We start from the raw sequence: 14,619 nt of genomic DNA on the forward strand, positions 1-14,619 counted from the left end.
CCTAAGCCTGAGGCTCCTGCTACACCGGCTCCTGCGCCAGAAGCTCCCAAGCCTGAGGGTGGTTGGCAAGACGCAGGAGCTGCACCCGAGACTCCCGCGCCACAGGCTCCCGCGCCAGAAGCACCCAAGCCTGAGACTCCTGCACCAGAAGCCCCAAAACCTGAGACCCCAGCTCAGCCGGAGGGTGGTTGGCAAGACGCAGGAGCTGCACCTGAGACTCCTGCACCAGAAGCTCCGAAGCCCGAGACTCCTGCGCCTGAAGCCCCAAAGCCCGAGACCCCTGCTCAGCCGGAGGGTGGCTGGCAAGACGCAGGAGCTGCACCTGAGACTCCTGCACCAGAAGCTCCGAAGCCCGGGACTCCTGCGCCGGAAGCCCCAAAGTCCGAGGAGGGTTGGCAGGACGCCCCAGCTGCCCCGGAAGCTCCTAAGCCAGAGGCTTCTCAGCCGGAAGCTCCCAAAGAAGAGGCTCCCAAGCAGCCCGAGGCGCCCAAGGAGGAGGCTCCCACGGAACCTCAGCCGGTTGAGGAGAAGCCCGAGGAGGGTAACAAAGGCGGATGGGGCGATGCTTGAATCCGCTGATGACGCAAAATTTGGAGCATAGTACTGCTCAACTATTATGAACGCTCATGAATTAGTATACATAGTGTTTGGAAGGTTCCCGCTAAACTTCAGCGGAGATAATGTATACATATAACATTGGTATTGGATGGATAGGGATCACTCCTTAGTCCCACTTCCATCGATTTAAGGGTCTGAAAAATACAATCATCTCAAAAAATCCTCTCACTACAATATTTGCACCATTCGCATCACAATCCTTTGATATGGCGGTGGGATTTGAAGAGTGTTGAGCGTAGCCGCGGCCGGCCATTAGAGGCAGTGAAAAACTTGGCATCTATATACACTTACGTCAATACCCACAGCACCAGGGCTACACTGTCAAGCTGAGTATTGCCAACTACGGATTTGGACTGCGTCAGCAATGTCAGACATGGACCCCAACCAACTTGATATTGCAACGCTGGAGCGGTCGTTCGTAGTGTGCGATCTGCTGCTGGTGGGATGTTTTGTCAAAGTACCTCGGCACGACTTCTCCACCTGTCGTCTTATCTCCACTCTTATATGCGACGATGGTCAACCCCGTCTTACATACTTCTGGCATAAGACGACTGATATCCCAGTCAGATAGACGGGGTCCCTACGCAGATTACAGTTGGCAACTTTCTCGTCGTTCATAGATCACCACGACTTCATCTCATCTACCAGGCTCAACCAAACGTAATGGCCGACTACTCAGTCTATGGCACGCCGAGCGCGGACTGGATCGCATTTGCACCCAGCATGCCGGCTCCGCCGCCAGGGCTTACAATCGAGCAGTTGGTGGAGTTGACCAACAAAGGTCGTGAAGCCACCTCTGCTGAGGAGATGATATCCCAAGGTTCGGTGAATTCCCATTCCTCCCAAAAGCCCCATGCTCATTGAGTGAATCCAAGGTCTCGCCGATGCAGTCACCCTGCAAGATCACAGCATCCAGTCCAGGGACGGCGGGATCATTGAAGCACGGTCCTATCGCCCCAAATCTGTTTCGTTAGACCAAAAACTACCCATTTACATCAATCTCCACGGTGGCGGTTTTCTCTTTGGTGTGAGTGTGAGCCCACTGTTTATGGGTGCGATGCACTGACGGCAGGAATAGACCCTCCCCTCCGAGGATGCCGCCTGTTCGCGCATCGTGCACACTCTGGCCTCGGAATCCTATCCTATTACTGTCCTCAATGTCAACTATCGCCACACCCCTCAGCACACCTTCCCCACAGCATGGCATGATGTGGAAGACGCTCTGGTCTGGACGCACGCTCACCTGGATCTCCTCGGCGCCGATGGCTCCCAGCTTGTCATCGGCGGCATCAGCGCGGGCGGGCAGCTCTCCGCCTCCATAACGCTCCAACAGCACCTAGGCATCGGGCCGTTGACGAGCCTGCCGAGAATCAGAGGCCAGGTGCTCATCATACCATGCCTGGTGAACCCGGACACGTACGATCTGCAGCGAGCCAAGCTAGCCAGTCCGGAGGTAAGTAGCTACGTGACACAGAAGAATGCGCCGGTGCTGGACGTCGCGCGCGTCCGGCTCTTCACGGGGCTGCTCAAGCTACCAGAGAGCTTTGATGTCAAGGACCGGCTGCTAAACCCAGGAAATGCGGACGCGGAGGAAGTCAAAGGCTTGCCGCCGAGTGTGTTTGGGATTGCGGGAGCCGATCCGCTGCGGGACGAGGGCCTGTTCTACGCGGAGCTGCTGGCCGGGCAGGGGGTGCCGACGGATGTGACGGTGTTCAGGGGAGTGCCACATGGGTTTCGTCGCTTTGGGGACAAGTTGAGCGCGAGCAAGGCGTGGGATGCCGTTACGGCAAATGGGATCCGTTGGTGTTTGAGCAGTCCGCAGGCAGGACAGTTCACCATCAAGACGGATTGATTGCGGACGGCGGATAATCCATCATCAAGACGGATTGAATGCAGACACGGCAGAGTGTTTGTCAAGGCAGCCGAGACGTACCTCTCTAAACTCCGGCTCGTCCGTATCCCGCTTGGGGTCGGCATCTGAATTAGTCCGGCCGAGACTTGGCATTTCTCGGGTCATGAAATCACCAGATTCGACTCATTGACGCGCGCAGGCAAATCTGTCGACGCCTCATCGATCTGTCCGCCTACACTTCCCTCTCCATCTCACGACCACCTCTCGTAGAGATCCAATTGCAGCCAGAAGGTCGAGTGCACTTGTCCGACCTCAAGCACCATCATGGCTGCCAGGCTCTTCAGGCCGCAGCTCTTGCGCAGCTCTAAAGCTGCCCTCGAATGCTCGGTCTGCGCACAGCGCCGCGCTTCACAGCTAAGTCGCTCCCGACTACAGTCGCCATTACGACCCTCAATATACCGTTCATATGCGACTGTAAATCCGGGAGGTCCGAAGAAGCCGGAGGATGAATCCGATAAAAAAGCTGAGAAGAGTGGCGATTCGAAGAAGGACGAGCAGACGCTGAAAAATGAGCTTGGATCCAACGATTCAAAGCCGGCCGAAAAGGTAACAGAGGCAGACGTGAAGTCTGAGTCTACGCCCAAGGAGAAACAGTACGACATGCCGCCCGGCTTCACTCCCTTGACCGAAGAAGAGATCAAGCAAATAACCGACATCACCGACATGGTCAAGCAAGGGTTGCCCAAGTCTCAGATTCAGGCAATTGATATGGCTCTTGAGGTCATGAAGAAGGGTGGCGTTCCGCCTGAACTGCACGAAGTCCTCGAAGACCGCAGGAAGAATCCCGGAAAGCGTCTTGACCTGGCTACGACTGTTCGCCTGGTCAGTGTATTCACCAAGATCTCACGAAAGACTCCCGAAGAGGTCTTCCGAGACTCGTACAAGCAGACACATGCTAAACCCGAGGACAAGAAAGACGGTGAGCCAGAATTGTTCGAGCAGTCCAACACACGTGAGGAGGGGCAGAAGAAGAGGAAGCAACGAGGGAAAGAGGAGGAACAAGGCCAGGGCTATACCTTCAAGGTTGGCAATCTCAGACTCGACGCAACAACCATCTTGCTGTCTGCTCTATTGTCTTTCTACCTCTACCGTGGTGTCTTCCCCTCCGAACAGTCAAGAGACATTACCTGGCAGGAGTTCCGCTCCACGTTCCTTGACAAGGGCCTTGTGGACAAACTTACCGTTGTGAACCGCAGCAAGGTCCGCGTCGAGGTTCACCGTGAGGCGGTGAACAACATGTACCCGGAGTCGCCAGCCACTCGGCCCGGCTTCTATTACTACTTCTCCATAGGTTCCGTCGAAGCTTTCGAGCGAAAACTTGATGAGGCACAAGAAGAGCTGGGCATACCCTCTGGCGACCGGATCCCTGTCGCTTATGCTGATGAAGTACCCATTGGCGCTGCACTGTTTTCCTTTGGACCTACCCTGCTTTTCATTGGCGCCCTCTTCTGGATGTCGCGACGGGCTGCGGGTGGCGCTGGCGGTCAGAGTGGTATTTTCGGCATTGGCAAGTCTCGAGCGAAACGCTTCAACCATGAAACCGATATCAAGACCAAATTCTCCGACGTCGCCGGAATGGACGAGGCCAAGGTCGAGATCATGGAGTTTGTCTCTTTCCTGAAAGATCCTTCGAAGTACCAGTCTCTGGGTGCAAAAATTCCTCGCGGTGCAATTCTGTCTGGTCCCCCCGGTACTGGTAAGACTCTGCTGGCCAAAGCGACTGCTGGCGAATCTGGGGTGCCCTTCTTTTCGGTGTCCGGCTCCGAATTTGTTGAGATGTTCGTTGGTGTCGGTCCTTCCAGAGTAAGAGACTTATTTGCGAATGCTCGCAAGAGTACACCTTGCATCATCTTCATCGACGAAATTGACGCCATTGGCAAGTCTCGGGCGAAGTCGAATTTTGGTGGTGGCAACGACGAGCGAGAATCGACTCTTAACCAGATCTTAACTGAAATGGACGGTTTCAACACCTCTGAACAGGTGGTTGTATTGGCCGGTACGAACAGACCGGATGTGCTTGACAAGGCTTTGATGCGTCCTGGACGGTTTGACCGTCATATCGCCATTGATCGCCCAACAATGGATGGTCGCAAGCAGATATTTATGGTGCATCTGCGCAAGATCAAGACTGACGTTGATCTGGAGTATCTCACTGGTCGTTTGTCGGCACTTACGCCGGGTTTCTCTGGAGCCGATATTGCCAATTGTGCCAATGAAGCTGCTCTCATTGCCGCCCGCGCTGACTCAAAGTCAGTGGAGATGACACATTTCGAGCAAGCGATTGAGCGCGTTATAGGTGGTCTGGAGAAGAAGTCTCTGGTCCTGTCACCGGAAGAGAAGAAAACCGTTGCCTACCATGAGGCTGGCCACGCTATCTGCGGATGGTTTTTCCAGCATGCCGATCCCCTGTTGAAGGTTTCGATTATTCCCCGCGGCCAAGGCGCACTTGGATATGCCCAGTACCTACCTGCTGGTGGCAATGATGTCTACCTCATGAATGTCAAGCAACTGATGGACCGGATGGCTATGACGCTTGGTGGACGTGTCAGTGAAGAGATCTGGTTCGATACCGTGACCAGCGGCGCCTCGGATGACTTCAACAAGGTGACCCGAATGGCCACTGCTATGGTGACTGAGTGGGGCATGTCTCAGAAGATCGGTTACCTCAACTACAAAGACGACCAGGAAAAACTACACAAACCTTTCTCGGAGGAAACAGCACGAAACATTGACCAAGAAGTACGGAGGATAGTGGACGAGGCATACAAGCAATGCAAGGACCTTCTACTTGAGAAGAAGGATCAAGTACAGGCGATTGCCGAAGAGCTTTTGAAGAAGGAGATGTTGGTGCGAGACGACCTGGTGAGAATACTCGGCCCAAGGCCCTTCGAGGACAAGGGCGAGTTCCACAAGTACTTTGACAACAAGGAAGGCAAGAGTGCTCCGTAAGTTACAATCTGCCAGTTGTGCAACTCTCTTATTAACTCGAACAGACCACCACCTCCGACAGAGCAAGAAGGTCCCTCCGGAGCAGAGCCTGAGATGCCAGCTCCGGCATTCAAGCGTGTCGAGCAGCCTCGACTATAGACTTTTGCGGGTTCTTTGGCATAGCGCGGCGTCGATGATACCAAAAGCTTGTGGCAATGTAAATCTAGTCACTCGATAAGGCAAGTGTGGATGGATCTTCGAGACCAATTGTGTAAATAGCTCGTGTTTGCGATGAATCCCGACTTTTACAGGCATGAAGTACGCTGTCTCCGTCTATCTCCTGGGCGTGGATCTACCGAATCTCTCCGCATTGTCGAGATCTATACGAGGCAGTAGGTTCGCCGCGTATATCGGCCTCTTAACGTGCGCATCACCGCTTCGACGTCACCATCAACAGGACTGACGAGTACACTAATGTGAACACGACTGAGGTTCTTCCAGCGTCATCGGCTGCCTAGAAACTTGACTGATTGGCGGACGGCCAACTGCAGCCCGAAAGGCTTTTGCAATTTACGGGCGTACCCACATGGCCACCTCCCTCGTGGTGGAAATTGTGTACGAGCTCATCATGAGGCTGAATATCGTTCACACGCCAGCATGTCCGCCGGCGAACAATCACTCCGTCGTCGCGTCTCGAAAGCGAGAGAGGGAGCTATATCAATCTCAACAGCTCGTCCCTTGAAACCACAGGACAGCAACAGCATCTTCAACAGCATCCTCTCCAATATCCAGGCCATCTTTGAACTCTCATACCTGGTCACAGCATACATCTTCCAACCCCTGACGTTCATCCAAATCTTCATCCTCCCATCTCTCCTCAATATGGGCTTCTTTACTACCAGCCATCCCTTTAATCCCCGCACCTCCATCCCTGACCTCAAGTCCAAAGTCATTCTTGTCACTGGTGGCAACAATGGGCTGGGCAAAGAGGCCATTCTACAACTCGCCCGCCATGGTCCCGCCAAAATCTACATGGCTGCCCGATCTGCCGACAAGGCTACTGCCGCCATCAACTCCATCAACAATCAGCTCACCGTCGACACTGTCATCGAGCATCTACCTCTCGATCTATCATCCCTACAATCAGTCAGAGAAGCCGCCGAGATAGTCAAATCCACGTCCTCTCGCCTCGATATCTTGATGCTCAATGCTGGTATCATGGCCACGCCTCCGGGCCGTACCCACGAAGGCTTTGACGATCAGATGGGCGTCAACCATATTGGTCACTTCTACCTTACGCAGCAGCTACTCCCCCTCCTTACCGTCACCGCCGCGGCAGGCAACGACGTGCGTGTGGTCTCTCTTACCAGCGAAGCACACAACCTGGGACCTTCATCTCTCGACATCATCTTCAACACCGAGCGCCTAATCCAGACATCGCCCTGGTCCCGCTACGGCGCCTCCAAGGCTGCCAACATCATGTTCGCGGCCGAACTCGCACGTCGGTACCCACATTTCACTACCGCCAGTCTACATCCCGGCATCATCATGACGGATCTGCATACGCCCGGTCAGCAGAGCCACAGTTTCGTCGGTCTGTTCATGAAGTACATGAGCCCGTTCATCACGCAAGACGTGCCGCACGGCGCCTACAACCAGCTTTGGGCGGCGACAACCAATGAGGAGCTGACCAGTGGTGGGTACTATACTCCTGTGGGAAGGCTCCAGAAGAACACCAAGTGGGCCAAGGATCGCGAAGCCGGAAGACGATGTTGGGAGTGGACGGAGGAGGAGCTGAAGAAGGCTGGGTTTTAGGGGGGAACATATATCATGTCCAATATATGAATAGCTAGAGCCTGCATAGTAGCTGGGCGCTGGGCGCTGGGCACTCTGTGAACGATAGATACTATAGACTGTACAACGACGCATGATTGAGAACGCCTGGCTTACATTGCTGCCCCAGCTACACTCTCCATCCACCGATGAGCACGATGACATATCAAAGGTTCCCGTTCCTTTATTGTGCGAGGTCTGAGCAATAGTTCACCCACCCAGCAGAACCTCAGCCATACTGTCACCTCTCCCGTTCCACAAACGCGGACTGATTGATGCATGCACCTGTAGCCGGCCATGGGACTGTTCTGTCTCGCAAATTGCTGCAGGAAGACCGGACAAGGTGACACCTGCGAAAGTAGAATGTTCTTGAGGGTATTCGAACGCTGGTCTGGAGCCAAACTAACGGCGTCAAATTGTCTCCGCGACGCCGTAGTAGCAGCATTTATATCCCACGGAATTGAATGTAAGTTCACTAAACAGAACGCTAAGTGAGCAGGTCAGTCGCCTCTTTTACTCTTCCTGCTCGTATGATCAACGTGCCATAACACGAGATTATTCGTGGCCAGCAACACTGCCACTTATGTTGATTGGCTAGCGCAAAGGATAGGACCGAGCACAATCCCAACAACAAACTCCAACAACTGCTGCTAGTTATGGCACCCTTGATCCCCTCACCGGACACAGTCATCCTGATCACCGGCATCAACGGCTATATCGGCAGCAACATCGGCCTCCTCCTGCTCTCCCAGGGCTACAGCGTGCGCGGCACCTCACGTTCCGCCTCAGCAAAAGACCGTCTGCTAGCCGGGCCCTTCGCCCCATACACCTCGACGTACCAACACACGCTCGTGCCCGACATCACCGCCCCGTCCGCCTTCGACACAGCCGTCCACGGCGTCCACGCCATAATCCACACCGCCTCCCCCGTGGACTTCAGCCTCACGACCCTCGAAGCCTTCACTGGGCCCGCCATCCAAGGCGTCCTCTTCATCCTCCACTCCGCCCTCCAGCACGCCGGCCCCCAACTCCGCTCCTTCGTCCTCACGTCCTCCATCGCCGCCGCCGTCGACCGCTGGACCCACCCCTTCGGCACCCCCTACGCCTACAGCGAATCCGACTGGAACGTCAACTCCACCCTCGTGGCCTCCGACCCCACCACCTTCTCGCCGCCCATCGCCTACGGCGCCTCCAAGACGCAAGCCGAGCGCGCCCTCTGGTCCTTCTCCTCTTCCTCCTCCGCCACTGCATCCCCCCATTTCGCTTGCAGCGCCATCCTCCCCGGCGTGGTCATGGGCCCGCCCGTGCTCCTCCCCGCTTCCCCACGGGGGCTGAACCTGACGCTCCAACCCATCTGGGCGCTCTACAGCGGCGAAGCCACGGCCATGCCGGCGCAGATCGGCGGCGCCGCGTGGGTGGATGTCCGCGACGTCAGCGCCCTGCATGCGTGGTGCGCGACGCACCCGGACGAGAGTGGGGGCCAGAGGTATCTGTGTGCGAGTGGGACGGCGCCGCCGCAGGCAATCGCGGATCTGTTGAGGGTGAGGTTTCCTGAGAGGGGGGTTTTGGTGGGGGAGCCGGGGAGGGGGTATGTGGAGGGGTGGGGGTGGGTGCCGGAGACAAAGGGAGGGCAGAGTGCGGATAGTGCCAAGGCGAGGGGGGTGTTGGGGAGTGGGTATCGTTGGAAGGGGTTTGAAGAGATGGTGTTGGATACGGTGGGGGTTTTGGAAGGGAGGTGGCCTGGGAGGGCCGGGAGTTTCAGGAGGGATGGGAGCGGCGGGGGCGAGGGCGGAGGAGAAGGGGAGGGCGGGAATGCTTAGCGCTGGAGGAGCTATGAGGGGGAGCAGGACCTCTGAGCGTTGAGATGGTTCCTTGCAGCTGAGTCACGTTGATACGGGGGTATTTAGAATTAAGGTGGACGGAGTCATAAACGAGGATCAGCGTCAGGATCAGCGCAGACCATCGGCACAATAGAGTAAGCATGGAGCGAGCCAGAGGCGACGGAGAAGACCACACCCTAGAAAAAGGCCGAGACAGGATAGAAACGTGAATGAAATAGAAACAGCCTGTATGGAAAGCAGCCTGGAAGCCTCGTCAGATTCGCAGTGCGCTGTCCCTGTTGGTCTCTATCTCATCTCTTTCACATGTTTGCGTTCGCGCTGGCCCGTGCAGCTGCATCTATACAAGCATCGTCATCCATGCATGAAGTATAGCGATCCAGCTATCCATGGAGCCATACAGGCAGCCCATTCAATATCTTTCGTGGCCCTGAATATACCCTTAATCCCCAAAACACGCCATCGCTATGCCCATATCCAAACCAATGCCGCCATCATCTTGAATATATATACCTCATTCTCCACTCCACTCCCCTCCCCTCACATTATCAATACCCAAACCCCTCCAAATGCAAGTACAGTCCCTGCGCCCCGGTCCCCTTGTGGATAGCCCTCTCATCACTCAGCGCCACCGCGCTGCGCCGCACATCGTCCTGCAAGCCCTGCGGCCCGCACGCCAGTACGGCGCTCTCACCCTCTGCGTCCTCGAGTAGGGCGCGCATGAGGGGGCGGATGCGCGGGCGGCCGGTGTGGAGTTTGATGAGCGACGCGTTGGACATCGGTGGTGAGTGTGAGTGTGGGTGTGGAGGCTGTTGGGCTTTTTCGGAGTAGGAGGGCGGCGAGGAGGACGAGGACGAGGACGAGGAATCGACAGGGTTGCAGCAGGTGCATGCTGCGGACTCAATGCCGTCTTCGCTGACGGCTTGTTTGCAGCAGCATCCGCCATCGGGGCCGCAGCCTTTCTTCTCGTCATCAGTGACTTCTTGCACTGCTGGGCTTGGCTTGTTCGCCTTTTGGCCCAGCAAGCCAGTGTCCTCTGTGACAGGGGCTGTGGCGAAGGGAGCGATCTCGGCTTCGCCGTGCTCCCTCGGCGCGCATACGCGGGCAGTGTTGCCGTTGATGCCGCTCTCACTGGATCTCATAGCCTCCAATTCCTCGTCGCAGGTGACGTAGACGCTGACCTCCAATTCGACTTCGCGCCCGTCGTTGGCGCGCAGCTCAACCACGTCCTGCAGTGCCCGTTCCAGCACGTCCTGGAACCAGCAGAGTCGGTTTTGCGCCTTGATAACCCACACGAATTTGATGTGTCTTGTCACGGTTGCTTCGTTGTGCACCCAGCGTCGCACAATATCTCGCATCAAGGGCATCGTGAAGGTTGCGCCCGTAGAGCCCGCGAAGAGCAAAACGCTGCTGAATTGGTGCAACGGGCGATGGGCGCCGTAAGGACCCTCGAGGCCAATGAATTTGGTCTGTTGTGGGACATCGGCGACGGGCCGTGCGTTGGGCAGCAGGTGCGTCTTAGCAGCCCAGCGGTGCAAACGGCGTGTGCCGCCCTTCTGCGCCTGGACAAGGAACTCGAGCTTACCATCGCTGGGAAGAGAGGCGGCGGTGAAGGGATGGGCCTGCAGGGGAACGAGCGAGTGGCAAGAGACGAACATGTGCTGACCAGGAGACCATGAAATCACAGGGTTCTCAATGGTGAGGCGCGTGACGTTGCCTGGCAGAGGAGTAAGTGTGGCATTGTTGGCCCAGACTTGAGATCTGCCATGGAGTAAGGGGATGTTGGCCCAAGCGGTTACGCAGAGGCGCAGAACGCGATCGATGAAGAAGATGGCCACAGATACCCAGAAGTATACCCGACTATTCTCGAGATGCAAGTAGATAGCGCCCATGAGGCCAGCGAACAAGACAACATGGAGAGCGTAGAACACCTCGTGGGATAGTTTCCGAACAGGGAGAAATGACGTGAGGAGAATCGCGGTGAGGATGACCCAGCATGCGAAACCGGTCTGGGTCAGACGATCAATCTGTAATTTGCGAACAATATAGTTGTACCGGGCCCATGAGCGGAACCAAAAGGACATGTGGATGGTGACAGTGACCCAGAAGACTCGGGATACCCAGCGATGCAACCAGTTGAGACGTTCGTAGGAGGAGCCGATGGCATAGCCAATGAGGTTCTGCTTACCGGCCAGGAGAAAGATGAGAGGTAGTTCGGCGACGGCCAAACTGCCTACACGGTAGGCAATGTCTTCCCATTGCCGTTGATCGAAGGTATCGTAGCCATAGAAGGAAAAGCTCAGGATGGCAGCAAGCCAAGCGAGAACTAGGAATGTTGGTCCCAGCGGCGGGGTGCGAAGCTTGAATTGCTTGAAGTGGTAAACGGGAAGAGAGACTTGAGACAGTTCCCGAGTGATGGCTGTCACGACGGCGTATGAAGTGGCTAGGATGGAGATGGGACGTGCGCTGAGCGAAGACAGTCGTTGTCGGAAGAGAAGGAAATTCAGGATGTTGATGAGCATGGCGAAGGCGATGATCGAGCCAGTGAAGATCCAGAAGTAGTGTTGGATGTCGGTGTATGAGGGCATGTTCATGCCACCCATGCCGCTCATGCCACTCATGCCGGACATGGAATGGCCTTCGTGTCGGGCGTTGAGCGCCATGATTGCTATACCTACCACGACCAAACCAACACAAGGAAAATGAGATGAAGTGGTCAAGTTAAAGACATGGGCGTCGACGTACGGAGCACATGTGCAGGTAGGCTGCTATAGGGCGGCCTAGACGGGCCAAATCTCAACAATGTGCTCACAAAGCGGATGATCCTTGAGGCGCGGGTCAGCACAGGTGTCAGGATCATGCTCAAATTGTGCTCGAAACGTGGGGTGCTCAGCGGCACACAAGGAGGGAGTCGGTGGAATCTGGAGGCAAAATGCCAAGAACGTGCTCAAACATCAACAGGCTTGGCTGGATCCGGTTAAGCTCGTCCCGAAGCCACCACGCTCGCTTTCTCTCACTTCACCCCCCCATGATCGCTCGGTAGCCGGTGCTCTGAGGACTACGACGTCTCAAACACCACGGTTCAAGTCTGCACGAGAGTCAAGACGCTGTATACATAAGCCTGACACTGCTCCTCGACCCCCCAAGAGTGTACAAATAACCCCCAACCTTTGTCCTACCACACGTCCAAATATCAACACAAATCAGTCACCTACAATATACACCAATAACCATGGACCGCCGGCATGACTCCTCTGAACATGGCTCCGATTCAATGGGAGGCATGGCCATGTTCTTCACCACCTCTTCTCACACCCCCCTTTACTCGGAATCCTGGACACCCTCATCAACAGGCGCCTACGCGGGCACCTGCATTTTCCTGATTCTGCTCGCCATCACCCTCCGCTCTCTCTTCGCCGCCAAGTCAGTACTCGAGCAGCGGTGGGCAGCACAGGCACGCAACCGGAAACTCGTGCTCGTCAAGGGTCAGGAATCGGCCTCTGAACGGGTAGAGAACGACCCCTACGCCAAGTTTGGGAGCTTCATCGGCGCCAACGGTGCTGAGGAGCGACTGAAGTATGTGCAGGCTGATGGCCGGAGAGCACTGCCTTTCCGACTGAGCACAGATGTTCCTAGAGCTGCGCTTGTCATGGTCATTGCTGCCGTGTCGTATTTGCTGTGAGTGGTCTCCTACCGTCTGCGCAACGTCCAAGTGACTAATCTGTGTCTAGGATGTTGGCTGTGATGACCATGAATGTGGGCTATTTCCTCTCGGTGCTTGCTGGCGTATTTGTGGGCGAGGTTGCCGTTGGTCGGTATGCTGCGGTTGATGACCACTGAGTCCGTTTTACACAGCAATGGTGTCTGGCGCTATCTTCTGGGTTAGAGAATACAGCGTCACTACATCGCTCTGGCTCCTGTTGATCCAAATGCTGCCTCAGTCTCAATCTGACCATCATCCGGCACATGTTCATTGCTCTCTGTGCTGGCGCCTTCTGCCAAACATCGACCCCTGTCTCCACAGCATCAGTCCTGGTTGAGCAGGTTCTACGTGCGCCCACAGTCGCCCCCCACGCAAAAGTCTGTCACCCTGGAGCATCCAGATCCGCCTAAGCACGTTAACCTGAGCACATTTTCTCGTAGTAGTCGTCTCACTTCGGCATTGACAATTCAAAATGGGTTAGAATGGTGCCTGTGCCCCTGATAGCGGGCCGAACAAGCGTGCCCAAGCTTTGCGAAGCATCCACACGGTGAGTGCTTGTACGTGCTTCTTTTCCACCCCTCTGCCACCCTCGAAGGATTTCTTCTCTGCACCAACCCTTATCATTGAAGCAACTGGTAAAGCACCTGTCGTATCCCTCTGAACAGCACAGCAAGCCCGCGAACACCTGAGAGCCCTCCCACCCCACAACAACCCTTCACACCACCACCACCACCATGCATCTCCCCAACACCCTCCTCACGACCCTCCTCCTCCCCCTCCTCACCACCGCCCACTTCGTAATGCACTACCCCACCTCCCGCAACGGCGACGACGACGAAATCGAAGTCAAATCCCCCTGCTCCGGCCTGGGCCTCAGCTCGAACCGCACCACCGTCTCCCTGCCCTCCTTCCCCATCGCCCTGGAAATGGGCCACGACGAGACCGTGATCCAGGTGTTGCTGTCCCTGTCGGACGACCCCAGCAGCGAAGCCGACTTTAACGTCACGCTCGAGCGCACGTTCCAGCAGGACGGGTTGGGCGCCTTCTGTCTGCCGGAGGTGCGCGTGCCGGAGAGCGCGGGCCTGAGGGACGGCGCGAATGCCACGCTGCAGGTTGTCACGGACGCCGAGGGCGGTGGGGGGTTGTATGTTGTACGTTTACATCACCCTCATTTCTTTCTTTCGCTGTCCCTCTCCCTTTCCTCACCGTTTCCCCAACATACATTCATCCGTCCTTTGCCCCTCCCTTCACCCTCCCTCCCTCACTTTCTCTTCCTCTGGCTCTAGCTTTTCCTCAATCAATCAAGCAACCCTGCTCAAACCACCACTGACCATTCCGTCTCTACTCAACAGTGCGCAGACATAACATTCACCTCCGCCCCACAACCCCTCCCCTCCTCGTGCAAGAACAACACCGGCGTCACGGCCAGCGCGCTGCCCGCCAACGACAACATCAACGCCAACGACTCGAACGCCGAGGGCCAGCCGCAGGCGAGTGGCAGTGGCAGTGCTGGTGCGAGTGGCAGCGGGAGTGCGGCGAGCGCGACGAGCAGCGGGAACGGCGCGGCCGTGCAGACTGCTGCAGTGGCGGCGGCGGTGGCGGGCTGGGGCGTCATCGGCGCCGGGGTCGTGGGGGCTGTGGCTTTGCTTTGAGCGTGAGCGTGAGCGTGAGCCGTGAGCTTGAGGGGGTGGGTGCATGGAGGCGGGGAGAAGAGGCTAAGGCTAGAAGATGCTGTCGCAGGGAGGTGGAAAGGGGTTTGGTATCGGAGGGGGAGGGACTGTGTGATG

At 56.4% G+C, this 14,619-nt stretch overlaps 8 protein-coding genes across 8 annotated transcripts in view; 7 read left to right on the plus strand and 1 right to left on the minus strand.

Annotated features, from left to right (window-relative positions):
* The window catches only part of HMPREF1541_04278 (uncharacterized protein), a gene marked incomplete at both ends in the record, with an annotated part of 1,221 nt that extends 651 nt beyond the window's left edge, over window positions 1-570 (plus strand). The window contains one exon of the mRNA XM_008718624.1: window positions 41-570. Within this exon, the coding sequence (XP_008716846.1) occupies window positions 41-570 (530 nt within the window). The remainder of the gene's footprint in view (window positions 1-40) is intronic.
* Window positions 571-1,281: 711 nt separating this feature from the next.
* HMPREF1541_04279 (uncharacterized protein) lies at window positions 1,282-2,470 on the plus strand (the record flags this gene model as incomplete). The annotated part of the gene is made up of 3 exons (XM_008718625.1): window positions 1,282-1,438; window positions 1,494-1,645; window positions 1,697-2,470. The coding sequence occupies 3 exons, from the start codon at window positions 1,282-1,284 to the stop codon at window positions 2,468-2,470; spliced, it is 1,083 nt and encodes a 360-aa protein (XP_008716847.1).
* A 324-nt stretch (window positions 2,471-2,794) lies between these two features.
* HMPREF1541_04280 (uncharacterized protein) lies at window positions 2,795-5,617 on the plus strand (the record flags this gene model as incomplete). The annotated part of the gene is made up of 2 exons (XM_008718626.1): window positions 2,795-5,475; window positions 5,524-5,617. 2 exons carry the CDS (start codon window positions 2,795-2,797, stop codon window positions 5,615-5,617), a joined length of 2,775 nt encoding a protein of 924 aa, XP_008716848.1.
* Window positions 5,618-6,340: 723 nt separating this feature from the next.
* HMPREF1541_04281 (uncharacterized protein) lies at window positions 6,341-7,273 on the plus strand (the record flags this gene model as incomplete). Its single annotated transcript, XM_008718627.1, has 1 exon — window positions 6,341-7,273. The coding sequence occupies one exon, from the start codon at window positions 6,341-6,343 to the stop codon at window positions 7,271-7,273; it is 933 nt and encodes a 310-aa protein (XP_008716849.1).
* A 674-nt stretch (window positions 7,274-7,947) lies between these two features.
* On the plus strand, window positions 7,948-9,111 carry HMPREF1541_04282 (uncharacterized protein; the record flags this gene model as incomplete). The annotated part of the gene is made up of 1 exon (XM_008718628.1): window positions 7,948-9,111. The coding sequence occupies one exon, from the start codon at window positions 7,948-7,950 to the stop codon at window positions 9,109-9,111; it is 1,164 nt and encodes a 387-aa protein (XP_008716850.1).
* Window positions 9,112-9,677: 566 nt separating this feature from the next.
* Window positions 9,678-11,792, minus strand: HMPREF1541_04283 (uncharacterized protein; the record flags this gene model as incomplete). Its single annotated transcript, XM_008718629.1, has 1 exon — window positions 9,678-11,792. The coding sequence occupies one exon, from the start codon at window positions 11,790-11,792 to the stop codon at window positions 9,678-9,680; it is 2,115 nt and encodes a 704-aa protein (XP_008716851.1).
* A 569-nt stretch (window positions 11,793-12,361) lies between these two features.
* Window positions 12,362-12,969, plus strand: HMPREF1541_04284 (uncharacterized protein; the record flags this gene model as incomplete). Its single annotated transcript, XM_008718630.1, has 2 exons — window positions 12,362-12,807; window positions 12,861-12,969. 2 exons carry the CDS (start codon window positions 12,362-12,364, stop codon window positions 12,967-12,969), a joined length of 555 nt encoding a protein of 184 aa, XP_008716852.1.
* A 597-nt stretch (window positions 12,970-13,566) lies between these two features.
* Window positions 13,567-14,484, plus strand: HMPREF1541_04285 (uncharacterized protein; the record flags this gene model as incomplete). The annotated part of the gene is made up of 2 exons (XM_008718631.1): window positions 13,567-13,983; window positions 14,119-14,484. The coding sequence occupies 2 exons, from the start codon at window positions 13,567-13,569 to the stop codon at window positions 14,482-14,484; spliced, it is 783 nt and encodes a 260-aa protein (XP_008716853.1).
* Window positions 14,485-14,619: the final 135 nt, after the last annotated feature.

This window comes from Cyphellophora europaea (genome assembly GCF_000365145.1).
Source record: "Cyphellophora europaea CBS 101466 unplaced genomic scaffold supercont1.4, whole genome shotgun sequence".
Classification (NCBI taxonomy): domain Eukaryota; kingdom Fungi; phylum Ascomycota; class Eurotiomycetes; order Chaetothyriales; family Cyphellophoraceae; genus Cyphellophora; species Cyphellophora europaea.